The following is a 20,743-nucleotide window of genomic DNA, read 5'->3' as shown; positions in this document are numbered from 1 at the left end:
ATTATTTTTATTCATCACCCCCTCCCACTAAAAATAAATAAATATATAATAAAATTTTAAATCAATAAAAATTAAATACATTTAATTAAATCCTAACAAAGATGTGTAAGATTAACCATAAAAGATTTAACTAAAATAGTGAAATAATATTTATAAATAAACACATATTTTTTATATAAAAATTTATAAAACTAATCATTAACATGGTTTATTGTTACATAACGTTATATCAATCATTGAATTTTTGGTATTAAATAAATGACATATCCAGTAAAACATAAATAAATAATGTTTTTGATGAACTAATAATCTTGTTTAAATAATAAAATTCGATGATCCCGGACCAATATATTAAATTAACAACTTCATTAAATGTATAAGGTAATAATTTTTTTAAAAAAATTTTAAGGTCTAATAAACTATAAATCAATAATCGATTAAGCATATAAAAAACTAAGAAACAACAATACATCTAATTTTATCAATTCAATTATTTATTGAAAGCATCCAATATTTGAAATATTTTTATTTTTCAAGTTATTATATTTTGACATCACTTCTCTTTATTTTATAATTTTTTTCTTTTTTACCCTTAATAGCCATATTTTGTCTTTTTAACGGTCTCTTTAGCTTCCATGTATTTATTTTAAACCATATTTGTTGTTTTTTTATTTATAAGTCATACATATATAATAAATATTAATTTATGATAAATTAATAAATTATTTCAGTATTGATGAATCAATAAATTCATTAAGACAATAATTTCTCTTTCCAAAAATATTATTAATATTTTTATTTAATAATTTAAGTTGATTTTAAGTTAAACTATATTTAAGTTATTGATTTAAAACTTGTTATTTAATTTTTATTTTTAAGTATTAAGGTTGTGTAATAAAATTAACTTAAAATATATCTTAAATTATAATATTCACATATTTATCATCATAAATTACAACTAAAATAAAGAAAATCTCGTAACAACGAAGGTCATAAAATAACAAAAAAGATTATTAAAGTAATCAAGATAAATAAGATCAAAATAAATAAGTGAATTTTAGAATAAATAATTATGTTTATTTATTATTCAAATTTATTTATTTTTTACTTTAAGTCATAAGTTATTTTACTAAATATATTTAATTTACTTAATAATTAAATTAAAATTATTATACATGTGTCATATGTATGTTTTAAGTTTTTTGATATCACTGTTTTACATTTTCATTTTATTATTTTATATTTTAATCTTAATTATTTGTATTTGGTTTATTTGTTTACATTTTGTTTCTATATAATTTTATTTAACTATTTAAATCTCGCAATATATCTTCAATTACATAAGATTTGTTTGATAATTATTTTTAAAAATAATTTTTTATTATTCAAAACAAAAAATATAAAAAATTATTTAAAAACTAAAAAAATATTATTATTATTATTTTTAAAAATGAGAAACATGTTGTTTTAAAAAAAATATTTTTAAATTATTTTCCATTAATTTTTTGACAATTGTTTTAAAAATAATTATATAAATATAAATAATGATTAAAAATAAAAGGATAATATAAAAGTTATATTTCAAACATATTTAAGAACATTTAGTTCCGATACGTGACATCAAATAACAATTTTGAAACACCGTTCTTAAAACCGGTGGTAATCCGTTTTGTTAATGAGAAAATTCTTTGCTTTCATATCTCGTTTCGTTGAAGAGTGGGGAGATCAAAGAGGAACTGGAACGACGCCGTTTTGAATCAGGAACGCCCTGATTCCAAATTCAGACGTCGCCCGAAGGCCCCGGACCCATCGTCAATCAGCGCAGAAATGGAGGAAGAGAAGGAGACGACGACGACGACGACGAAGAAGAAACAATGCTTTTGGACTTGGGCTTTGGCATCAGTGATCTTCAGACTGGTTCTCATTCACTTCTCCAGAAATCTCAACTTGGCTTCTCGTCCCGAAGTCTCCACTCCTCTCACCAGCCTCCGCCGCTGTATTTTCTCTCTCTTCCTCTACGATTCCCAAACCCCCGCACACAGGTTTCTGTATTTGAATCTTGATTTGAACTCACCTTTTTCGCTTTTGCATTGCAGTGGCCGAGGGTTACTGGCTGAAGCAATCCTCAATTTCTCCCTATGCAGGTTTCTACAGAAATTTCAAATTAATCTCATTCAAATTATTCATTTAATTTGAACAGAACGAGTATTTGATTCGTATTCGACTGTTTTACAGGATCCATGTACCACGGTTCCCCTTTGTTGCTCTCAATTCTTGGGCCATTGACAGTTCAAAGGTAGTAGTTGAGTCTTTACCAACACTTCTTTCTAGGTCACTCTACAAGATCCTTCTGCAGAATCTAGCATTTTTGGGTTTTTGACTATTTATCTTACGAGAAACGATGTTTATGATATGATAGTTGGTTTGATTAGTTTTAAATTTTGGGTGATGCAGAGGGGAAGGACAGTACAATCATCTTATATGCAGGTGAGACTTATTTAACTTTGCTATGATTATTGTGGCTCGTTCGAATTATTTTGTTTTATTTGTATCTAGTGGCACATAGTTAGTTTTTTACATTGCCGCAGCATTCTCTGCTAATATCACTGGTCTGAAATAATTAAGCTCTACATGGCATTGGAGCCCTCATTTCTTGTTAGTTCTTATTCCCAGTGTTTAACCCAACTCGATTGATGAGAGGGTTGAATGGTAAGTTTTTTTGTAATATGATGGTCATGGGGTGATATTGGCTTTTGCCAAAATTTTAGGAAAGGAAATATAAGTGCATCTCTATTTTGTGCCACTTCTATGTTTTATGTTCAATAATTAATTGGAATTTTAATGGATGCTTAGCCTTAATGTAAAATGAAAAACAAAATATTTTTTAATCCGCATAAGTAGTTTACATTGACTCTGTTTAGGAATTGTTTTCGAAAACAGTTTTTTAGAATGGTTTCATGCATAAGTAGTTTACATTGACTCTGTTTAGGAATTGTTTTCGAAAACAGTTTTTTGGAATGGTTTCATGATGTTTTGTAGAACAAAAATCCGTTTGGAAACTTAAAATGTTTTTAACTTGTTTTTATATGTTTTTAAATATATTTTAAAAATAATTTTTATATATGGTGCTTTATTTTTAATCATTTTTCATACTTGTATAATTATTTTTTAAAATAACCATCATAAAACCAATGAAAACAATTCAAAATAATTAAAAGATATTTTTTGAAAACAACTTATTTTTTAATTAAGAACATAAAACTGTTTTTTGTTTTGTGGTTAACAAACATGTTTAGGAGAACATAAAACTGTTTTGAAAAGTAGTTACCAAATGGGGCCTATATTTCCCATTCATTATACTGAAAACACTTACAAAATAGAATTTTTTTTTTAAACAAGCTTATTAAACTAGTTTTTGGTGGCTATTCCTTCATTGCGACCTTTTTTCTTTGTTTTAACAAATCATTTCAAGTATTATTGATTAGAAATGGTCAATGCATTGATTATTAATATGGCCCAATTATCATGGAATAATGTGCTGAGATGGAATGAAGGTTGGGCTCTCTGCCAGCTTCTAGTCTGATGTTTTATTCTGTATCTCATCATTTTGGGATTCTTTGAGTTTTGATCACATTTGGGAGTCTTTGCATTCTCTTGATACTTGTCAATTTGAGTAGAAAATGAGGTTGTAGTTTGAAATATGTAGCAGAATTGGATCTTTCCATGCCTTTTTTCATTTTTCATGTTTATCTTTAAAATTCCATTTTTTTTTCTAATTTTTGTTTGTGTTTTCTTCCTATTGATTTCATGTTCCTGTTTAAGCACACAGTTAATATCAACTCATTTTTGGATACAGTTTGCTTTTTGTGATTGCAGATTTTATGACTGCATTGCTGATTCGTGCAACTGGTCAAAATCTTCAGCTGGCATATAATCAGAGTTTGAAATCTCTAGGCATTGTTAGACTGTTAGAAAGATCAGGTACTTTAAACTATCAAGAGGGTTGTACTTTCCCATAATCTGTGATGGGAAATTTCCTTTTATTATGCCCTTTGGTAGCTGTTGAACTTAAACATTCGTGCTGCTTTCAGAGATGCTCTCCTCTGGAGATATTGCTGCTCTCGTATACTTATGGAATCCTCTGACAATAGTCACATGTGTGGGTTCATCAACATCCCCAATTGAAAATTTGTTCGTTGTTTTGTCCCTCTATGGAGCATGTAGACGTAAGAAGCTTCCAAATATTGCTTTGCATATGAACATTTGTTGTTTTTGTAGCTCTCTTTCTTTCTTTCTTTGTCTTTATTTATTTTATTATCTTGCTGGCTTTTATAGGGTTGATGCTTGCCAACTTCTTCCTGGTTACAATCATTTGTTCTCTAAAATCATACTTCTGTTCTTTAACTCAAGTCAGGAAACTGAATTGCTTTCTTGTGGCTACTATTTTTCATACTCCAGTTTTCTTAGGATTAAGTTTTCAGTCCTCATTTTGAATTCCCCATACAATTATTGCTCATGATGATTTTCGTTTTATGGCTTTATCTGCATTTTATGTAACATTATGGAGCTAGTTGTTGTATAAACTTTGTTGTCAGAATGTTCTTTTGTCTAAAATATTCATTCATAAATGAAGTAGTCACTTTGGTTGGAGAAACCTTGGTGGCTTATGGCAACCTGATGGGGATTGAATGAATATGGTTGCCATATGAGCTGCTTAGGTATTAATGTGAGAAAGACATGGTCACAGTTTATCAGGAAGTACATAAACCGAGTTGTAAAACAAGACTAATTTAATTAAGGAAAACACCCAAGAAAAAGTGTGTGGGCGAGGGGTTGAATTGGGTGATTGTGATTGAAGACTTATCAAAAACTATACAAATTAAACTACAATTGAAGCAAATAAGTAAATGCGGGAGGGAAGAGATATGGAAACTCTTTCTATAGTAATTTGGCAATCTTGCCTATATCCACTCTCCTCAATCTCCTTTCTGAGTTAGGGTTCCATTAGTCAAGACTTCAAACTAAGCCTTCAATCTTGTACACTTAGATTCATGACTCTAATGGGCGTTACACTTTCTCCAAGTTCAATATCAACTTGAAGCTTCAACCGCTTAATCTTTAATCGATGAATGAAACTTTGTAACTCTCAATCCTAACACAAGTTTTGCTCAATACAAAGAAAAGTTAGGATGAATAAATGAGGGTGCACTAGAAAGATTAGCAAGTGAAGGAGTAAATGCACTTGAATAGAGAGCTTGTAATGAGAGAAAATGGTAGGTAAACAACCTAAAATGCTTCCAAACACAATTTTAATCTTCTGGTAATTTGAGCATTTCATTTAGAAACATTTATAGGGTATTTTTGAAAGAATTTAGCCAAAGGTTTCGATATAAAAAACGTATTCATTCAATTTTTAAATGTTTAAGGTCTTTTTTAAGAAAAACTAAGTATCAATGAATGCATCGAAAGTGCATGAAAAATGGTTTAATCCTAAGTGCATCCGCGAGATTCATCTTACAATGATTCCTAGATGTCTTAAGTCTTCAAGAATCCATCTCTTCATGACATTTGAATCTCTTTTAGGCGATCTTGAGCTTTCTTTTTATTTTCACAATAAAACCGGAAACTTTACTTGATTTAAACGTGTTAGTACACTTAACCTTGTTTTGTTATCATCAAAACATACTTAAGAGAACCCTTGAACCAACACAAGTGTCATTCATTGGATGAAGTCAACCCTATAAAATTAACCATCAAATTTATTTTTACGTGGACAAGTGTCTGCACACTTTGGTGATTGGCATTTTTTTGGTAGTAAAGCATTTATAAAGTTCATTTGAAAAGAAGGCATAAGAAAAGCCTTCCGTCCTCCCACAAGTTGTTATGCAAATTTGTAGGTGTTAATGTTTCCTCTTCTTTTTTGTAAAACCACAAAATTGAAAAGAATAAAGATTTCTTTTTTTATAGAACACAATAATACTTCTTTTAATCAGAAATAACAAATTTGGTAATTATACTTTGAATAGCTTTAAGTCCAAAGTAAAAGTTTTAGTGGCTAATTTTGTCTTGGAGCAATTGTTTCTATACCCTTCAACTAACCTATGTAAACTTGACAATCTATTAAGTGATGCATATAACTTCCAAGCTAAAACATTCATGTGTCTTTATATCAGAGAATCTATTCTTAACATCAAATTCCTACAGAACCAGTTGTTTCAGATGATCAAACTGTTTGATGGACCTCAGTCTGCAACTAAAATGAAGTATAAAGAGAAATAATCTGGAACTAATTGCCTACTTCATTACATAAGATGTATGAAACAACCAATTTCTCAAATAGTTATGGTCTACATGACTATCATGGAGGCATGGGATCCATGCATGGGTGGGTTTAGGCACTTGACGAGACTGATCCTTTTCCTCGTGTCAGTTGTGGGTTGAGTTTTGCAACTATGATGCAGAACTGGCCTTTTATCATCTTTATTCTTGGTTGAGTTTAATAACTGGGTTCAGAGTGCATTTTCCTTTTATAGTTGGTTCAAGGCCATCGAAGTCAAATGCTACTGTCTTATAGTTATCCAAGGACATCCATCTAAGCTATTATGCTCCTCATAGTTGTTTCAAGAAGGTGCAGGTGACTGATGCTTACTGTTCATTGGTTGTATGTTATACATTTTCTGGGAAAAAAACATGTATCACATGCTAAGCTTAGAGGGTTGTGGTCAAAATGTGAAAACCAGGATGATGTTAATAATGTGCTTCCAATGTTAACTTATCACACTTGAGGGATTCTTTTCAAGCTGCTTCTTAGTGAGACATATTTTCCCTACAAAGCAGAGATCAGAAACCATTGAAATAGGATTGATAAAGACACTTTCTGAAGCACGGAGTTACTATCTATTTGTATTTGATGCTGAATTTGCTTCTGATGGCTTGCAGGACTAGTTCCCCTAGCAGCTTTTGGATGGGTCATTGCCACGCATTTGTCTCTTTATCCTGCAATCCTAATTGTACCGGTGTGCAGTTTTCTCCTAAGCTGTTATAGATGTCAAAAGCTTTCCTGGAAATATAGAATGAATTACTCGTGAAAGATATCCTATTAGTTTTCCTTTCTGCACAATTAACCGATTTCCTTCCCTGTGGTAACTTTGATTTATTTTTGTCCCAGCTGATTCTTATATTAGGATATGGTCCAGATTCTCCTCGAAGGAAATTGTTCCAGCAAAGGGCATCCAGTAAAGTTGGAGAGAACCCCTCAACTGACATCCGTTATCAACAAAAAGAATTGGCCAGCCAACCAATGCTACCATTTTGTTTCTCATGGCGGCTAGTTGTGCACTTCATATTGTGGGCTTCTCTTTGGTCATGCTATGTGTTGCTATTGTGTGGCATTTCTGTTAGACGGTATGGTGGCCTTGGGGAGATGTTTAAAAGGTATCATATATTTCTGAACTTTTTGAAGCAGCATGATATGGCAGAACATTAGCAAGTATGCAAAATGAAGCATTTGCTAACTTTTCATATTAATCTAGAGGAGAATTATTTAATTCTCTTGCTAGATCTCTAGGGTATACATTGTGTTACTGGCCTATTAGATGTATAGTCCTTCTTTTGGAGGACAATTCTAGAACCATTGAGTCTTGTGGCTCAGGAATTTAGAAAATATTTAGGTGTCTATATTGTTGGAAGGGAGCTTATAGCATTTTAGGTGGAAAAGTTGGCTTTGTCCAAGTTTTGTCTTCTAGTGTCCTTATCTAGTAGATTTCCTTATTTAGGATTCTGGCCAAATTGGCTTCTATAATCAACATAGTGTGAAGGGGCTTCTTTTGTTATGTAGTTGGGGAGGCTAAGTTGTTGTTGTTGTTTTTATTTTTAATTAATTTAAATTTAAATTTTTATTTAATTTTTTTTATATGCAAAATGGGATAATATATTATAAGTGCCTAAATAAAGGCACACCAAAGAACAAACAATGGTTGGGGAGGTTGATAGAGATTATCTAATTAAGTGGAATGTTGCTTTCAAGCTTAAATGCTAAAAGTGTGTTGGTTTGTGTGAAGTGACCATAGGAATGTCACTTTGTAGGTAAATGGTATTGGAAATTCCTCTGGAAAAGATATCCTTGTTGCATCCACTGTTCAAAGGTCCTTAATGACATTGAGAAGACTGATTGGGACAACAATTTGGCTATTAGGGATTCTCATGAACATCCTTTGAAGGTCATTTCTCGGCTATTGGGTTCTCTCTCATTTATCATCATTGATAGTGGTTCTCATATTGGGGTTGATTTGTCGTGGGATTCTAAACGGTTTTGCGAGTCTTCCCTCGGTTTTATTCTCTCTAACGTCAAAAGTGGCTAGGTCATGGGCTTTTTAAATTTGAAACCTTTGGTTCATGGAATTTCCCATTCTTCCATGGTCTTTCTGATAGATAAATTTCCAACTTGTCTTCTCTCCTTATGATCCTTAAGGACATGGCCCTTTCTCTATTTTCTTTGGAAGCTCATATGTGGTTGATTGAGAAAAATAGTTGGTTCTCTTGGAAGACTAAGGTCCCACCTAAAGGTTTTTCTTTTTCTTTTTCTTTTTCCTTTTTTAAGATAACCAGGAAACCCCACTAAGGCAGGGCTCTTCAGATCCCACCCATAGCTTCCAAACCGTGGGGAACTTGACTGCACCTGCCACAGCCAACTCTGAGTAATCCAGGGATTCCTAATGGCAGGAATTGAACCTGAGACTATAGCCTCTACCCCACACCCCGCCACACGCCCTTACCACTAGGCCACACTTTGATGGGTAAGGTCCCACCTAAAGTTAAGGTTTCAGCTTGGTTACTAGTCCACAATAAAGTCAATGTCATGCCGAGATCTAAGCTAAAAGACTGAAAGAGGTTCTTTTCCTGGTATTTGTGTGCTCCGTTATGATGATGAGTCTTTTTGGTGCTTTGTTGGGTCCCTTCCCAGGTCCCAGTGTTGTGTTGACCTTAAATTTAGGAGTTACAGTGGAGAGGGGAAGGGGATGTAATGTTATGGCTGTTTATTTTTAAGCTTTGATACAAAGCATTTGGATTGACTGTAATTATAGAGTTTTTTTTTTTTGATAAGTAAAAACTGTAATTATAGAGTTTTGGTATTCTTTCTAATGTTTTTATTATATGATAATCTCTAATAAATGTGAAGTATTTCCACTTCCTTTAGTTGGGTGACTTGCTTGCTCAATTTGTCACAAACTATAATTGTTTTAACTTGTCTTGATTGTCATTTATGCATATGCGGGTTTTGCAGCACCTATGGATTTATTCTTACTGTACCAGATCTGTCACCAAATATAGGTGTTCTATGGTGAGTCCTTAGTGATATGTGTTGTATATGAACCGAGAAGTGATTTTGCATAAGATTTAAGGTGTTACACTTGTGAACTCATGTATAATTTTTGAATCAGGTACTTCTTTGCAGAAGTGTTTGACTATTTCAGAAATTTCTTTCTGATAGTTTTCCATGTGAATATTCTTTTCATGATATTGCCATTAGCCATACGTCTAAACCACCGGCCCTGCTTTTTGGCTTTTGTCTACATTGCCATCTCTTCGCTGCTTAAATCTTATCCATCAGTAAGTTCTTTCATCTTTGATAAATATTTAGTTTCACCAGTATTTTAGTATCTTTTGTGGCCCTGAAAAATATCATTATGGGATCATGAGATTAGGTCTTCTTCACTGGTCTTGTAAAACAGCCTAGTTTTCTGTGGGCAGCACTCCCTTACACTTTGGAAGGCCAAGTTCTTTTTTTTCCTGACCTGTTTTGAAACCTGGTGAAGTCTGTGCAAGTTTTCTTTGATATTGGGAAAAATTAGTGAGAGAACTTTATGTTGGGACATTTTCATCATTAAGTAAAATATCTGAAAATAATAGTACTGAATCCTGTTTCTAGATGAGACCATCAAATTGGAACTTTCTTTTTTATTATTATTATTTTTCTTATAGAAACAGATATTTCATTAAGAAAATAAAATGGTACACAGAAAGATGAGCTACCCTTCATACCAAATTAAAAAGAAACATAAGGTGGACAATGGAAAAAAAATAGCAAAGATTGTTTGGAGCCCAACAAAGGATCCTAGTGCACTCCTATAGAATATCTCAGGGAGGCAAAAAATCCCCCATGAAAGCCTTCTATCAAAAAGGGCTCTGTGCTTAGCTAACTAATCAGCTGCCTTATTAGCCAATTTAGGAATCCAGATGGAAGAGCAACCCAAACCTTCACCTATCTAAATTTGTTGAAATTGCATTGACAGTTTTGTCTTCTATCATAACCCAAAAATAACATAATATGTAGAATTACATGATAATACATCCAAAACTGCAAAATACATTTCAACAAAATAATGCTTTACTTCTGACATTGATACGTGTTTATTATCAATTTATTTGATTTGATTTGATTTTTTTTTTTTTTTTTTGAGTTTTTAAGGGAGTGAATTTTAAAAGTGGCACTTTAAACAAGAAGGAACTTTCAAATGGTTGTTCAGAAAAGAGTTACAACCTGTGACCAAAATCTCTGGTGGACTTTCCTTTGTGGTGTACTACATTTTCCACCATGTGATCATATATATATATATATATATATATATATATATATATATATATATATATATATATATATATATATATATTGAGAAATAAAAGTTATGCGTTAAAAACCATCTTAAAAGGGGGTAAAATACTATTAGACTGGAAACATTCAGACAACTCTTCCAATAAAAGCAAGGAAAACAAAGAACAGCTGCAAACAAGAAAGGGCATCCTCTTACACTGATCCCTCTGTTACACTCATACCACTAATTCAATCAATGGAAGAACCACCTTCCTAGTAACATTTTCGTAGTGTGGAGAGAGAGATTTGAGGCCATTTTGCCTTCTTGAGAATGCATGCTTCATCTTGAAAGCTAAAAAGTTGCATTCTGGAGTCTGCTACTGATGCAACTGCCTTCCAAATAATCCTGAATCAAATCTTAAGGTTGCTGATCTCATCCCAAATTTGCATCCTTCTGAAGGTTTATCTGGATAAACAATGAGAATAAATAATTTAGTCTTACAATTTGGTCTTACTGTTCTTTTGATTGTTTTGGCAAAATATATATATATATATATATATATATATATATATATATATATATATATATATATAATTGTTATCTCATTGTTATTATCATCTGGTTCAGGTTGGAGATTCAGCTCTGTATTTGGGCCTGCTGGGCTTGTTTGTTAAGGAATTAGCAGGCAAGTTAGTTGGATGACTTTTGATTCTGATGGTTTTGAACATGATTGGCAACTTAGGACCTCTATCTAATATAACATGCAGATATGCAATTCTCCTTTTTCCTCTTCTGTGGATATGTTGGAATATCTTTTCTTAGCCCTGTGATGCACAATCTCTGGATATGGAGGGTATATCTCTTTCTCTGAAGAATGTATTCATAGACCATAAGCAAAGGGATGTTTTAGTCTAACTTGCTTATTGAACTTGTAGGGAACTGGCAATGCAAATTTCTACTTTGCAACTGCTATGGCTTATGCTTGCTTTCAGGTTTGATATCTTTAAATCTTTAATTGAAAATAAGCTTTTTGAAGCAATCTGTAGCTATGTTCAGTAACATTAATTTTAAAATGTTCAAGAAAACTGAACAAAATTTGTTTTAGAGGTATGAGTTCAGATAATTCCTTTTTCACACAGACACATAGAATACCTGTTCTATTTTGAGGATAAGCCCTTGGAGTGTAGCAATTCCATCTACCACCAGACCGTGTGGTTAGGAGTAAATTTCTACCGCAACCTTTTTGGAAAGCATGCATTCCAAGTTACCACCTGGTCCTGTTGTGTGACCTATTAGCTAGCTCAGTGCTAATGATCCAATGTTGCACTGAAGCCAAAAACCAAGCAGCTGTCCTCTCTTGCAACCTACCAGCATCCAGAGGTCCAGGGTCACTTTTGAACTATCTAAGTTCAGCTTGACCCATGAATTGGGTGAAATTTCTAAGAAATTGAGTTTGGTCTTTTAGGGTCATCTGTCCTGCATGGAGTTTTGGGCTCTTCCATGGTTCTGCCACCAAGGACTGTATGAAAATTCCTAATTGTACCTACTGAAGCTGGTGTTAAAACCTTGGAATGTGAAGCTTGACTGGAAGGTATAGTAAAGAAATAATTGGATATTGATGCTTTGGAATGTTGGTAGAAACTCATCTTCATTGGAAATAACTTGTAAATAATACACATTAATACATTTAATAAACTTTTAGAAACTTTGTGCATAAGCATAGTAGTAAACTAGATGCTGTTTTCCGTCTGAACATCTCAATTTCTGCTTTAAGCCAGGTAAATACCCAAATTATTGGCCAGAACATGATTGTTATGGAATTGTTAGCTTATCCCATTTGGAATTACTTGGGACTTATCCCTATCTTAATGAATGCTTATATTTTCTTTCTTTGCAGATAATTTTGGTGGTGGAGAGTGTGAGTGCAATGCTTAATCATGACCGGATGCTAAGGAAGCTATCCATCATGAAGCCTTGAGGTGGCGGATCACCATCTTTTGCAACTATCCTTACAGCACATTCTCCATCTCTCCGCATCTTCTGGTAATTTATGTGAAGCACGAGAAACCTTAGTGATTGTAGGTCTGAGATACCTCATATATAGGCCACATCTTATTTAAGGCTATGAAATATCTGGGATTATGGGTATTCACTTTGCAAAGGATTTTGTTATCATTTGTTTTTGTTATCTTAACCAAATGATTCCTGTCTATAATGAGTGTAGGCAGATGAACATAATCAAAAGGAATATCATTTCTCGGTTGATTAGATTTTTCCTAGGCCAGAAAGTCCCTCTGTTTATGGTCAAGTAGGCATCCATGATGAGTTCCATGATCTTGACTGAATATAGGTGGAAGATTATCAAGGAAAAGATGATTGAATCCTCTGAAATCCACATATGCTATATGCTTAAAAAACATCCGCCTATAAGGTTTCATGACTGCCAATTGCCAAACCTCTAAATCCTAGTTCCAATATTTTCTAGAATATTAGAATTTATTTCTTTTAGTTGTAGAGTGGTTCACATTTGTTCCTTATTCATTGACAGGTTATTATTAATTTTTTCAGCCCATATATATTTTATAAATATTTCCTAAACACACTCTCTCTCTCTGTAAATTAGTGGTTCCTCACTTGTGAATGGTAAGAGTAATGTTCTACGATTTGCCAGCAGGATAATGTACGGTTTCCGATGGGCCCAAGGCCCAGCAATGGACTCATAATGATTGGGCTTTGAATTATCCCATAAAATGGACCCAGGAATCCTCAAAGCTTTAGCACTTTATGGAGGGGCTCTAAGTGGTCGGCGATGACCTCACCACTCACAAGTAGTCAGTCATATGGCCAAAATTAGTTAAGTCTCCAAGGGTCAACTCATTGACTTTTGTTGTTGGATCGTGACACAAAGGCCCACCTAACATTGGGGGGCCCAAGTCCATTATCACCCCCATTTTATAATATGTCCTAGTTTACAGCTGACTACTATATTGAGGAGTAGATGATCTAATTGCTCATATTCCCCCACTTTATAATAATCTCCCTCTAATGTTTATTCTTATCTTAATGTCAACTCAAATCTTTTTGGTGGTCTGCATCAGTTGATTCCCACCTCTAATACACACACACACACACCTACTTGTTTAATTTTCAAGAGTCTCACCCTTTAATCGGCGAGTCGCGTGGTATTAGCTACATGATTAGTGTAAATCATTAACATAATGGCAATATGTACCTCTATATTTTTGTGAAATTTTAGGTCTTAAGTTATTGGAATGTCCTTTCATTGAGTGAGAGGTGAAGAGTTCTTCCATAACTCAATGAGAACTGCCAAACAACCCCCCAAATATAGTAGAAGAGGTGAGTTGTAACTTGTAAGGGGTTTGGTAAAGGGTCATGTGGGGTTTAGTGGAAGTGAAACAATGAATATATGGTGCATGCATGAATGAAATTGAGTAGTTTGTAATTTTAGGGCACATGTTTATGATGATGTTCTTTGGTCATGGATGACTTGTATTTTTAATAGCTTTGCTTACTTCAACTATATAAAATTAAAGTCATCTGAGGAGCTGATTGGATGCAAGATTTTCTTTATCATTTTTCATAATATGGTTTTCCCCTTGTGGACCTGTATTCTTGTGAAGAGCCCATATCTTTTCAAAGATCTTAGAGGAAGGGTCTTGTCTGTCTAGAAGGGAAAGAGGAAAGGATATCTATATATTTTTTGAATGGATGATATTCTCATAGTACCTGTTTGCTGATCAAGGAAATTTTTAGAGATTCTTTGATATAACACTCTATTCATATCAATCCTATACTTTCTATTTTCTAATATGATCATGTTTTTATTTTATTATATTAGTAAGATTTAATAAAATTATTCTATCACAATTGCAAGCTCATATAAAACCCACCATCTAATTAAAAAATAATTAATTCTATTTTCACTTCTTCCTATGCTAATATAGCTAACAGCCAGAGGAGACAACCTATATTCCAAACAGCCTCTTAATCATCATCTTGAAGAAATGAACGTGGCAAGAAATGGGCCGCTAGTATAATAAAACCCTGGCTTTAATGCTTTTGATTGATTTAAACTACAAGGATTTAAGTGCATTTTGGTCAACCCTTGTAATCAAGACACCAACATCATTTGCATTTTGCTACCCATTTGGTACTGTATTTATCAAAATTAAAGGCACTCTTAACTCCTAGGCATTCAACACATGGAACAACAGTGTGTGTGAGTGTTTTTATTTATTTATTTTATTGTTTCTCCTTCACCATTGCTGCACCAGTGTACTGGGAGTGTAGGAGGTAAACTAATGGAATTTTTTACTACTTTGGATTAGAAAATGACAGTAAAAAAAATTGTAAAATGCTATGCTTTAAGCACATGGGGGCTAATGATCTAGGGTTTTGTCGGTAGTTTCGGAAATTAATTACACCTAGATGCTCCATTAAGATTTTTAATCAAGGGTTCTGGGAAATTTCATTATACTAGGATAGGGGTCATTTGGCCTTTCAATGGCTTAAAATGTGCCTCAGAGCATGTTCATGAGCAGTTTACACACTGCCCTTTTGTTGAAAGCTGTATCGATGATTCAAATATAGATGGGGCAGAGGCAAGTCTCCATTTTTCAGCTCCCTAACTCTACTTCAATTGATATCCTACTCCACAATGTCCAAGTAAATTAATAATTTATTGAAAATCAAGCCAATATAATGAAAATGGACAGTATGGGCCTCATGGGGAATTTGCTTCCTTAGAATATGGCTAACCCAACAGCAAACTTCTATCAATTCCCAAGAATGCATGGAATACACAAATCCTGTCATGCATTTACTGCTTTGTGCTCTTTGGTTACCTTGGGTTTGCTTTAAGTTTTAGTAACAAAATGCTATCTTAATCAAATCTTTTTGGGGTTCTAACTTCTAAGTTTCTGCAAGAAGGGCAAGGAACATGGAAATATGGGGGAAAACGAAAGCAATTTCAAGTATCTGTAACAAGCTATAAAGGGGGTCTAAGCAACAACATAAAATTAAGGAGGGAGATTACAGTTGTGTCACCTCAATAATAGTCTTAGACGGCTGCTCATTTGACCAAGTCATTGCTGCTAATAGTTATTAATCCATTCCACACGCGCACGGCACAGACAAGAAGAACAACTTCCTCCTCAATCCTCTCATCCTCGAGTAACCTGGAACCTATTATTATTGTGATGATCTCCATTGTTATCTGGGCTGCTCTTTGGAGAAAGTCATGCTTACTGCCTCACTACCCTGTAAATCCAAAGAGATGATTACTGATCAGCTGATCACTTCAAATAAACTGATGTTGAAAGGTTAAGGATTCATCAAGAACAATTTACACAAGGAATTTGATCATCAGATGGTAATATCATGGAATATAGGGTGATAGCATCCAATGGAAAGTTAGCCTTGTGCCATGGTATATGAGGACAAGTAGGACCCCTAACTATATAGTCCACAGCCCACTCGTCATAAGGGATTATGATAAACTACTATTAAAGAAAACTAACCTTTATAGGGTCCAGAGAACTTGAGTCATGGCAACACATTTTAATATTAAATTGTATAGTTTAGGCAGAGTTCCAAAATAAGAGGTGATATAGCTGGCATTTTTGTGCACCCCTAAAGGAGACCTTTCCAAGTCCTTGCCAAGCAGTTAAGCAATCTGTGTCATTCTATCAAAAAAGTTAAAAAAAAGAGGCCCCATTCAACCATTTCAAGTTTTCTTTAAACAAAAAACACTTTAAACCAAAAAGACAGAACTCCAAAAGAAAGCAATATGTGGTGTTGGTATGCTGCTTTTGATTGGATCTGACATTTTATATGCAAAGTGCATAGTAACTTATACTGTTCCATGTCGTGTTTGCATGGAGTTCACTGATATGTTCTTCATTCTGCAAATTCTACAGTAGCATTTGTCCCTTTACCATATTTAATAAGAGCAAATTTTTGCTCCAATATTGCATTAAAAAAATGAGCATCCAAACACCCCTTTACAAGCCAAGAAATGGTGTTAGCTTTCAAGCTTCAATATCCCAGATGTCCTCTGACTCAAAATTTTAAGTTTGAATACAAAAAGTTAGAGGATTCACAAGACCCACAACCAGACAAAGTTTTAGGATCCCCATGTCTATGTTTTCTAGCTCTAGACCCTCTCTAAATTCCATTCTCTTGGGTCTATATATGAAGCTTCGTCCAATATTATAATGACAAACACTCATGGTTAATACTTAATATATTCTAATGGCATATAATGGTGGCCAAAATACACAGTGACCTACCTATATTGTGGTAGTTGTTGCATGGGGCTGAGTCCGTGGCTCAATGGGCCGGTGGAGCGGTGCTCTATGTATGAAAATGGGTTAACCTGATCTATTGGCTTAGCTTACCTACCATAATATACAGTAGTTGCATGCATATCCAGAACACCCATTTGAAATTGCCAATGAAGTCACAGGATTGAGAATTGGACTTGAGATTGTGATTACAGCTAAGGAAGATCTAAGAAGAAGATCTATCTCTAAAAAAAATGAAAGAAGAAAAAGAAAACACAAACATGTGTGGCATCTCCAATGGCATCAACATCACATAGATACTAGAGTATTTAGCTTAGATATTCAGAAGATCTCAATAAGTTGGCAAAGCCCATTAGATTCTAGTAATTTAATGATCCATTGAAGATTGGTTCTGATACTTAATTTCATCACACAGATCTTTTGAATCTCTATCTTCTGAAATCTAGGGAAGAGGCATCAAGTTTCTGCAAAATCTCCTTAAAAAGGGCCACATTTCTGCCTCGTGCTTCTTCAGATTTGTGATTTATGCACTCTTAGTCTTAATTATCCACATACAGAGATAGGTAGATACATGGAGGAGGGAGAGAGAGAGAGAGAGAGAGAGAGAGAGGAAACATCTTGTAAGCTTCACAGTTATGCTAGGCTTTTACACAAATTTTTATAAATGCCGTTGACAAAGGGATAATGAGTGGTCTATAGACAAATTATTCTACTATTTCGACTTTATCTCCAACCACTTGTACAGCTTCTTGAGCAACCAATTTCTTCAATAAAAAAACAGAGAAAAGAACAGAGCCAACTTAATATCTAAATTCTAGCTTGCCTATTTAAGTAGTTCTCCTCATGGTTTCTAAGATACATGCCAGCATTTTCCTTCTTCTTCTTGTCTTCTCTTTCCACATTCCAACCTCAACCCTTCCATTTCTTGTAATCTCAATCTGTATGTTTCTGTCTCTTTGTAATTCCACTTTTGCATTATAGTTCTCCCTTCAATTCAAGATCTTCTTTGTCCTTTTTCTATACTAGAGTAAGATGTGGCCAATTGCTTTGTGCATTGGAACTTTTGTTATTATAAGGATTATACATTGGGGTTACAGCTGGAGGAATCCCAAATGCAATGGGAAACTTCCACCAGGTTCAATGGGCTTGCCATTACTTGGTGAGACCCTTCAGTTCTTCGCCCCCAACACTTCTTCTGATATTCCTCCCTTCATTAAAGAGAGGATGGAAAGGTAAAATAGTGATAACTAACAAGTCTTCTTTTTCAAAGATTAGTGCAATCTTCTTCTTAAAGGTATTCTCTGCTATCACATTTCAGGTATGGGCCTATATTTCGAACCAATTTGGTGGGACGGCCAGTTGTTGTATCAACAGACCCAGATCTTAACTATTTCATCTTTCAACAAGAAGGACAATTGTTCCAGAGCTGGTATCCAGATACATTCACAAAGATCTTTGGGCGACAGAATGTGGGTTCCTTACATGGGTTTATGTACAAGTACCTTAAGAACATGGTGTTGAACCTCTTTGGTCCTGAAAGCCTGAAAAAGATGCTCCCTGAGGTTGAACACGCCACATGTAGAAATTTAGACAGGTGGTCATGTCAAGACACTGTTGAATTGAAGGAAGCAACTGCAAGAGTAAATTCAGGCTAACTGACTCTTCTTATTGGGAATTCATCAAACTTTCTTTGTGTCTGATGGTGATTTTATCTGTGCAGATGATATTTGATCTGACTGCAAAGAAACTCATCAGTTATGAACAAGACAAGTCCTCAGAAAATCTAAGGGAGAACTTTGTTGCTTTCATACAGGGATTAATCTCCTTCCCTTTGGATATTCCTGGAACAGCTTACCACAAATGTTTGCAGGTAAATCAAATTCCACCATACTAAGCTTGATCATTCAAAACATTTATATATATATCTATCTCTTTTTTTCTTTTTCCTATATGCTTGGCCATTCAGGAAAGTGGAAGACTAGGCCAACTAAAACTCTATGAAAACCCCTGAAAATGTGTTTGGTAAACCAAGAGAAGTGAGTGCAATTTTGAGACTATTCACAACTGCAGTAAATGGGTGAAATTTCATCCATACTTTTCTGATTTCCTGTAAATGCACAAGCTGGAAATATCCTTCAACCAAAATTCTGGTTTTCTGAATAATCTTGTTCATTTTTTATCTTGACTCTTTTTGGTTTGCTCAGGGAAGGAAGAAGGCAATGAGCATGCTGAAGAACATGCTAAAGGAGAGACGAGCAATGCCTAGGAAGAAGCAGAGTGATTTCTTTGATTATGTAATTGAAGAACTTAAGAAAGAAGGAACAATCCTCACAGAAGCAATTGCATTAGATTTAATGTTTGTACTCCTCTTTGCCAGCTTCGAGACAACTTCATTGGCTATAACTTTAGCTACGAAGTTTCTTTCTGACCATCCTTTGGTGCTGAAGAAATTAACGGTCTGTGTAATTTAGTTCATGCTTTCTGAACTCTCCCTCTCTTTTAGGACCTATATTGTGATCCAAACTAGCATGCACTAAATGTTCTTTTCTTCTATCAGGAAGAGCATGAGGCAATTCTAGAAAAACGGGAAATTGTGGATTCTGAACTTACATGGAAAGAATACAAATCAATGACATTCACATTTCAGGTGGAAAAGAACAGTTCTATTTCTCTGATAAAGCTTGATCCATTTATCCCATTATGTTGTCCTTTTCTACAAACTAACCACTTCAACTTGCAGTTCATCAATGAAACAGTTAGGCTGGCAAATATAGTTCCAGGAATCTTCAGGAAGGCACTGAGAGAAATCCAGTTTAAGGGTATCTATATTCAAATATATGTAGTCAGTTTTTAGCTATAGCAGATCTAGTTTCATTCAAAGAAAAATCTTACCCATTTTGACATGCCTATTCAATTTGGAATTGATGCAGGATATACCATTCCAGCAGGTTGGGCGATTATGGTCTGTCCGCCAGCTGTGCATCTGAACCCAGCAAAATATGAAGATCCCCTTGCCTTCAATCCATGGAGATGGGAGGTGGGTTGATAATTAAGATATTCCTGTTCATTTCCACCTGCAAACATTACAACTAATATTAATATATTGACCTTGGGTTGCACTTCAAACTTCCCAATGTTTCTTCTAAATTCTCAAGTTGAATTAAAAATAAAATAAAATGGTGGCATACAGGGAGTAGAATCCAGTGGTGCATCTAAGCATTTCATGGCCTTTGGTGGTGGCATGAGGTTTTGTGTCGGAACAGACTTTACCAAAATGCAGATGGCTGTGTTTCTCCATTGCTTGGTTACAAAGTACAGGTAAGTGTCCATTGGGTGTCTCTGAGACAGAGGGAAAGGGGCAGAAGCTAACCTGTCCACATCTATGAACTTTTTCCAGGTGGCAAACAGTCAGAGGAGGAGACATTGTCCGGACTCCTGGTTTACAATTTCCAAATGGTTTCCATGTTCAGATATTGGGGAAAAATTAAACATCTGCAGGATATAAACAGAAGCAGGAGCAGTACATTAACAAAATGATGCAAGGCAAGTCATTCATAAGGGCTAGCGTCTTATGAATTTGGGATTGCTACTGAAGCTTCCAGAAAAGAGTTTTTTCAGTACATTCAATAGAGTTGAGGGAGATGCAATTACAGTAGCTTCTTTTCAAACCAAGACCAAGCTGAAGATAATTTTTGCTCATAGACACATACTAAGTTTTGTGCTTTTCCATTTGTTTTTGTTGCAATATATAACTGTGGGATTAGAAGGAAAAGAAAAGACTAGGGCATGTATAAGAACCAATATAGCATACTTATGAGTATGAAG

General features: G+C 34.3%; 2 protein-coding genes and 1 long non-coding RNA gene across 3 annotated transcripts; 2 read left to right on the top strand and 1 right to left on the bottom strand.

Annotated features, from left to right (window-relative positions):
- Positions 1–1,674: 1,674 nt before the first annotated feature.
- Positions 1,675–12,866, top strand: LOC117931045 (phosphatidylinositol glycan anchor biosynthesis class U protein-like). Its single transcript, XM_034851901.1, has 14 exons — positions 1,675–1,996; positions 2,097–2,144; positions 2,236–2,296; positions 2,455–2,487; positions 3,857–3,981; positions 4,092–4,226; positions 6,940–7,016; positions 7,169–7,434; positions 9,284–9,340; positions 9,441–9,609; positions 11,220–11,277; positions 11,360–11,445; positions 11,528–11,584; positions 12,490–12,866. The coding sequence occupies exons 1-14, from the start codon at positions 1,828–1,830 to the stop codon at positions 12,568–12,570; spliced, it is 1,422 nt and encodes a 473-aa protein (XP_034707792.1). The 5' UTR covers positions 1,675–1,827; the 3' UTR covers positions 12,571–12,866.
- LOC117931061 lies at positions 10,693–20,355 on the bottom strand. Its single transcript, XR_004653975.1, has 4 exons — positions 20,289–20,355; positions 19,811–19,992; positions 15,660–15,872; positions 10,693–11,057 (listed from the first exon to the last, which is right to left on the bottom strand). It is a non-coding gene; the product is annotated as an uncharacterized LOC117931061 (long non-coding RNA).
- LOC117931054 (cytochrome P450 87A3) lies at positions 16,954–20,697 on the top strand. Its single transcript, XM_034851908.1, has 9 exons — positions 16,954–18,150; positions 18,237–18,558; positions 18,639–18,788; positions 19,123–19,374; positions 19,476–19,565; positions 19,659–19,737; positions 19,849–19,955; positions 20,109–20,236; positions 20,316–20,697. Exons 1-9 carry the CDS (start codon positions 17,951–17,953, stop codon positions 20,404–20,406), a joined length of 1,419 nt encoding a protein of 472 aa, XP_034707799.1. The 5' UTR covers positions 16,954–17,950; the 3' UTR covers positions 20,407–20,697.
- The last annotated feature ends 46 nt before the right edge of the window (positions 20,698–20,743 follow it).

This window comes from Vitis riparia, chromosome 2, assembly GCF_004353265.1.
Source record: "Vitis riparia cultivar Riparia Gloire de Montpellier isolate 1030 chromosome 2, EGFV_Vit.rip_1.0, whole genome shotgun sequence".
NCBI classification, from domain to species: domain Eukaryota; kingdom Viridiplantae; phylum Streptophyta; class Magnoliopsida; order Vitales; family Vitaceae; genus Vitis; species Vitis riparia.
Note: the sequence above shows the minus strand (reverse complement) of the source record. Positions and strands in the feature narration are given on the sequence as shown.

Bases quoted from the DNA above. Each gene is read 5' to 3' on its own strand.
- LOC117931045 (XM_034851901.1), top strand. From the start codon at position 1,828: ATGGAGGAAGAGAAGGAGACGACGACGACGACGACGAAGAAGAAACAA. The intron at 4,227-6,939 runs GTAAGAAGCTTC...GATGGCTTGCAG, and splicing joins CCTCTATGGAGCATGTAGAC to GACTAGTTCCCCTAGCAGCT. The intron at 11,446-11,527 runs GTATATCTCTTT...TTGAACTTGTAG, and splicing joins ACAATCTCTGGATATGGAGG to GGAACTGGCAATGCAAATTT.
- LOC117931054 (XM_034851908.1), top strand. From the start codon at position 17,951: ATGTGGCCAATTGCTTTGTGCATTGGAACTTTTGTTATTATAAGGATT. The intron at 18,151-18,236 runs GTAAAATAGTGA...ATCACATTTCAG, and splicing joins ATTAAAGAGAGGATGGAAAG to GTATGGGCCTATATTTCGAA. The intron at 19,738-19,848 runs GTATCTATATTC...GAATTGATGCAG, and splicing joins GAGAGAAATCCAGTTTAAGG to GATATACCATTCCAGCAGGT.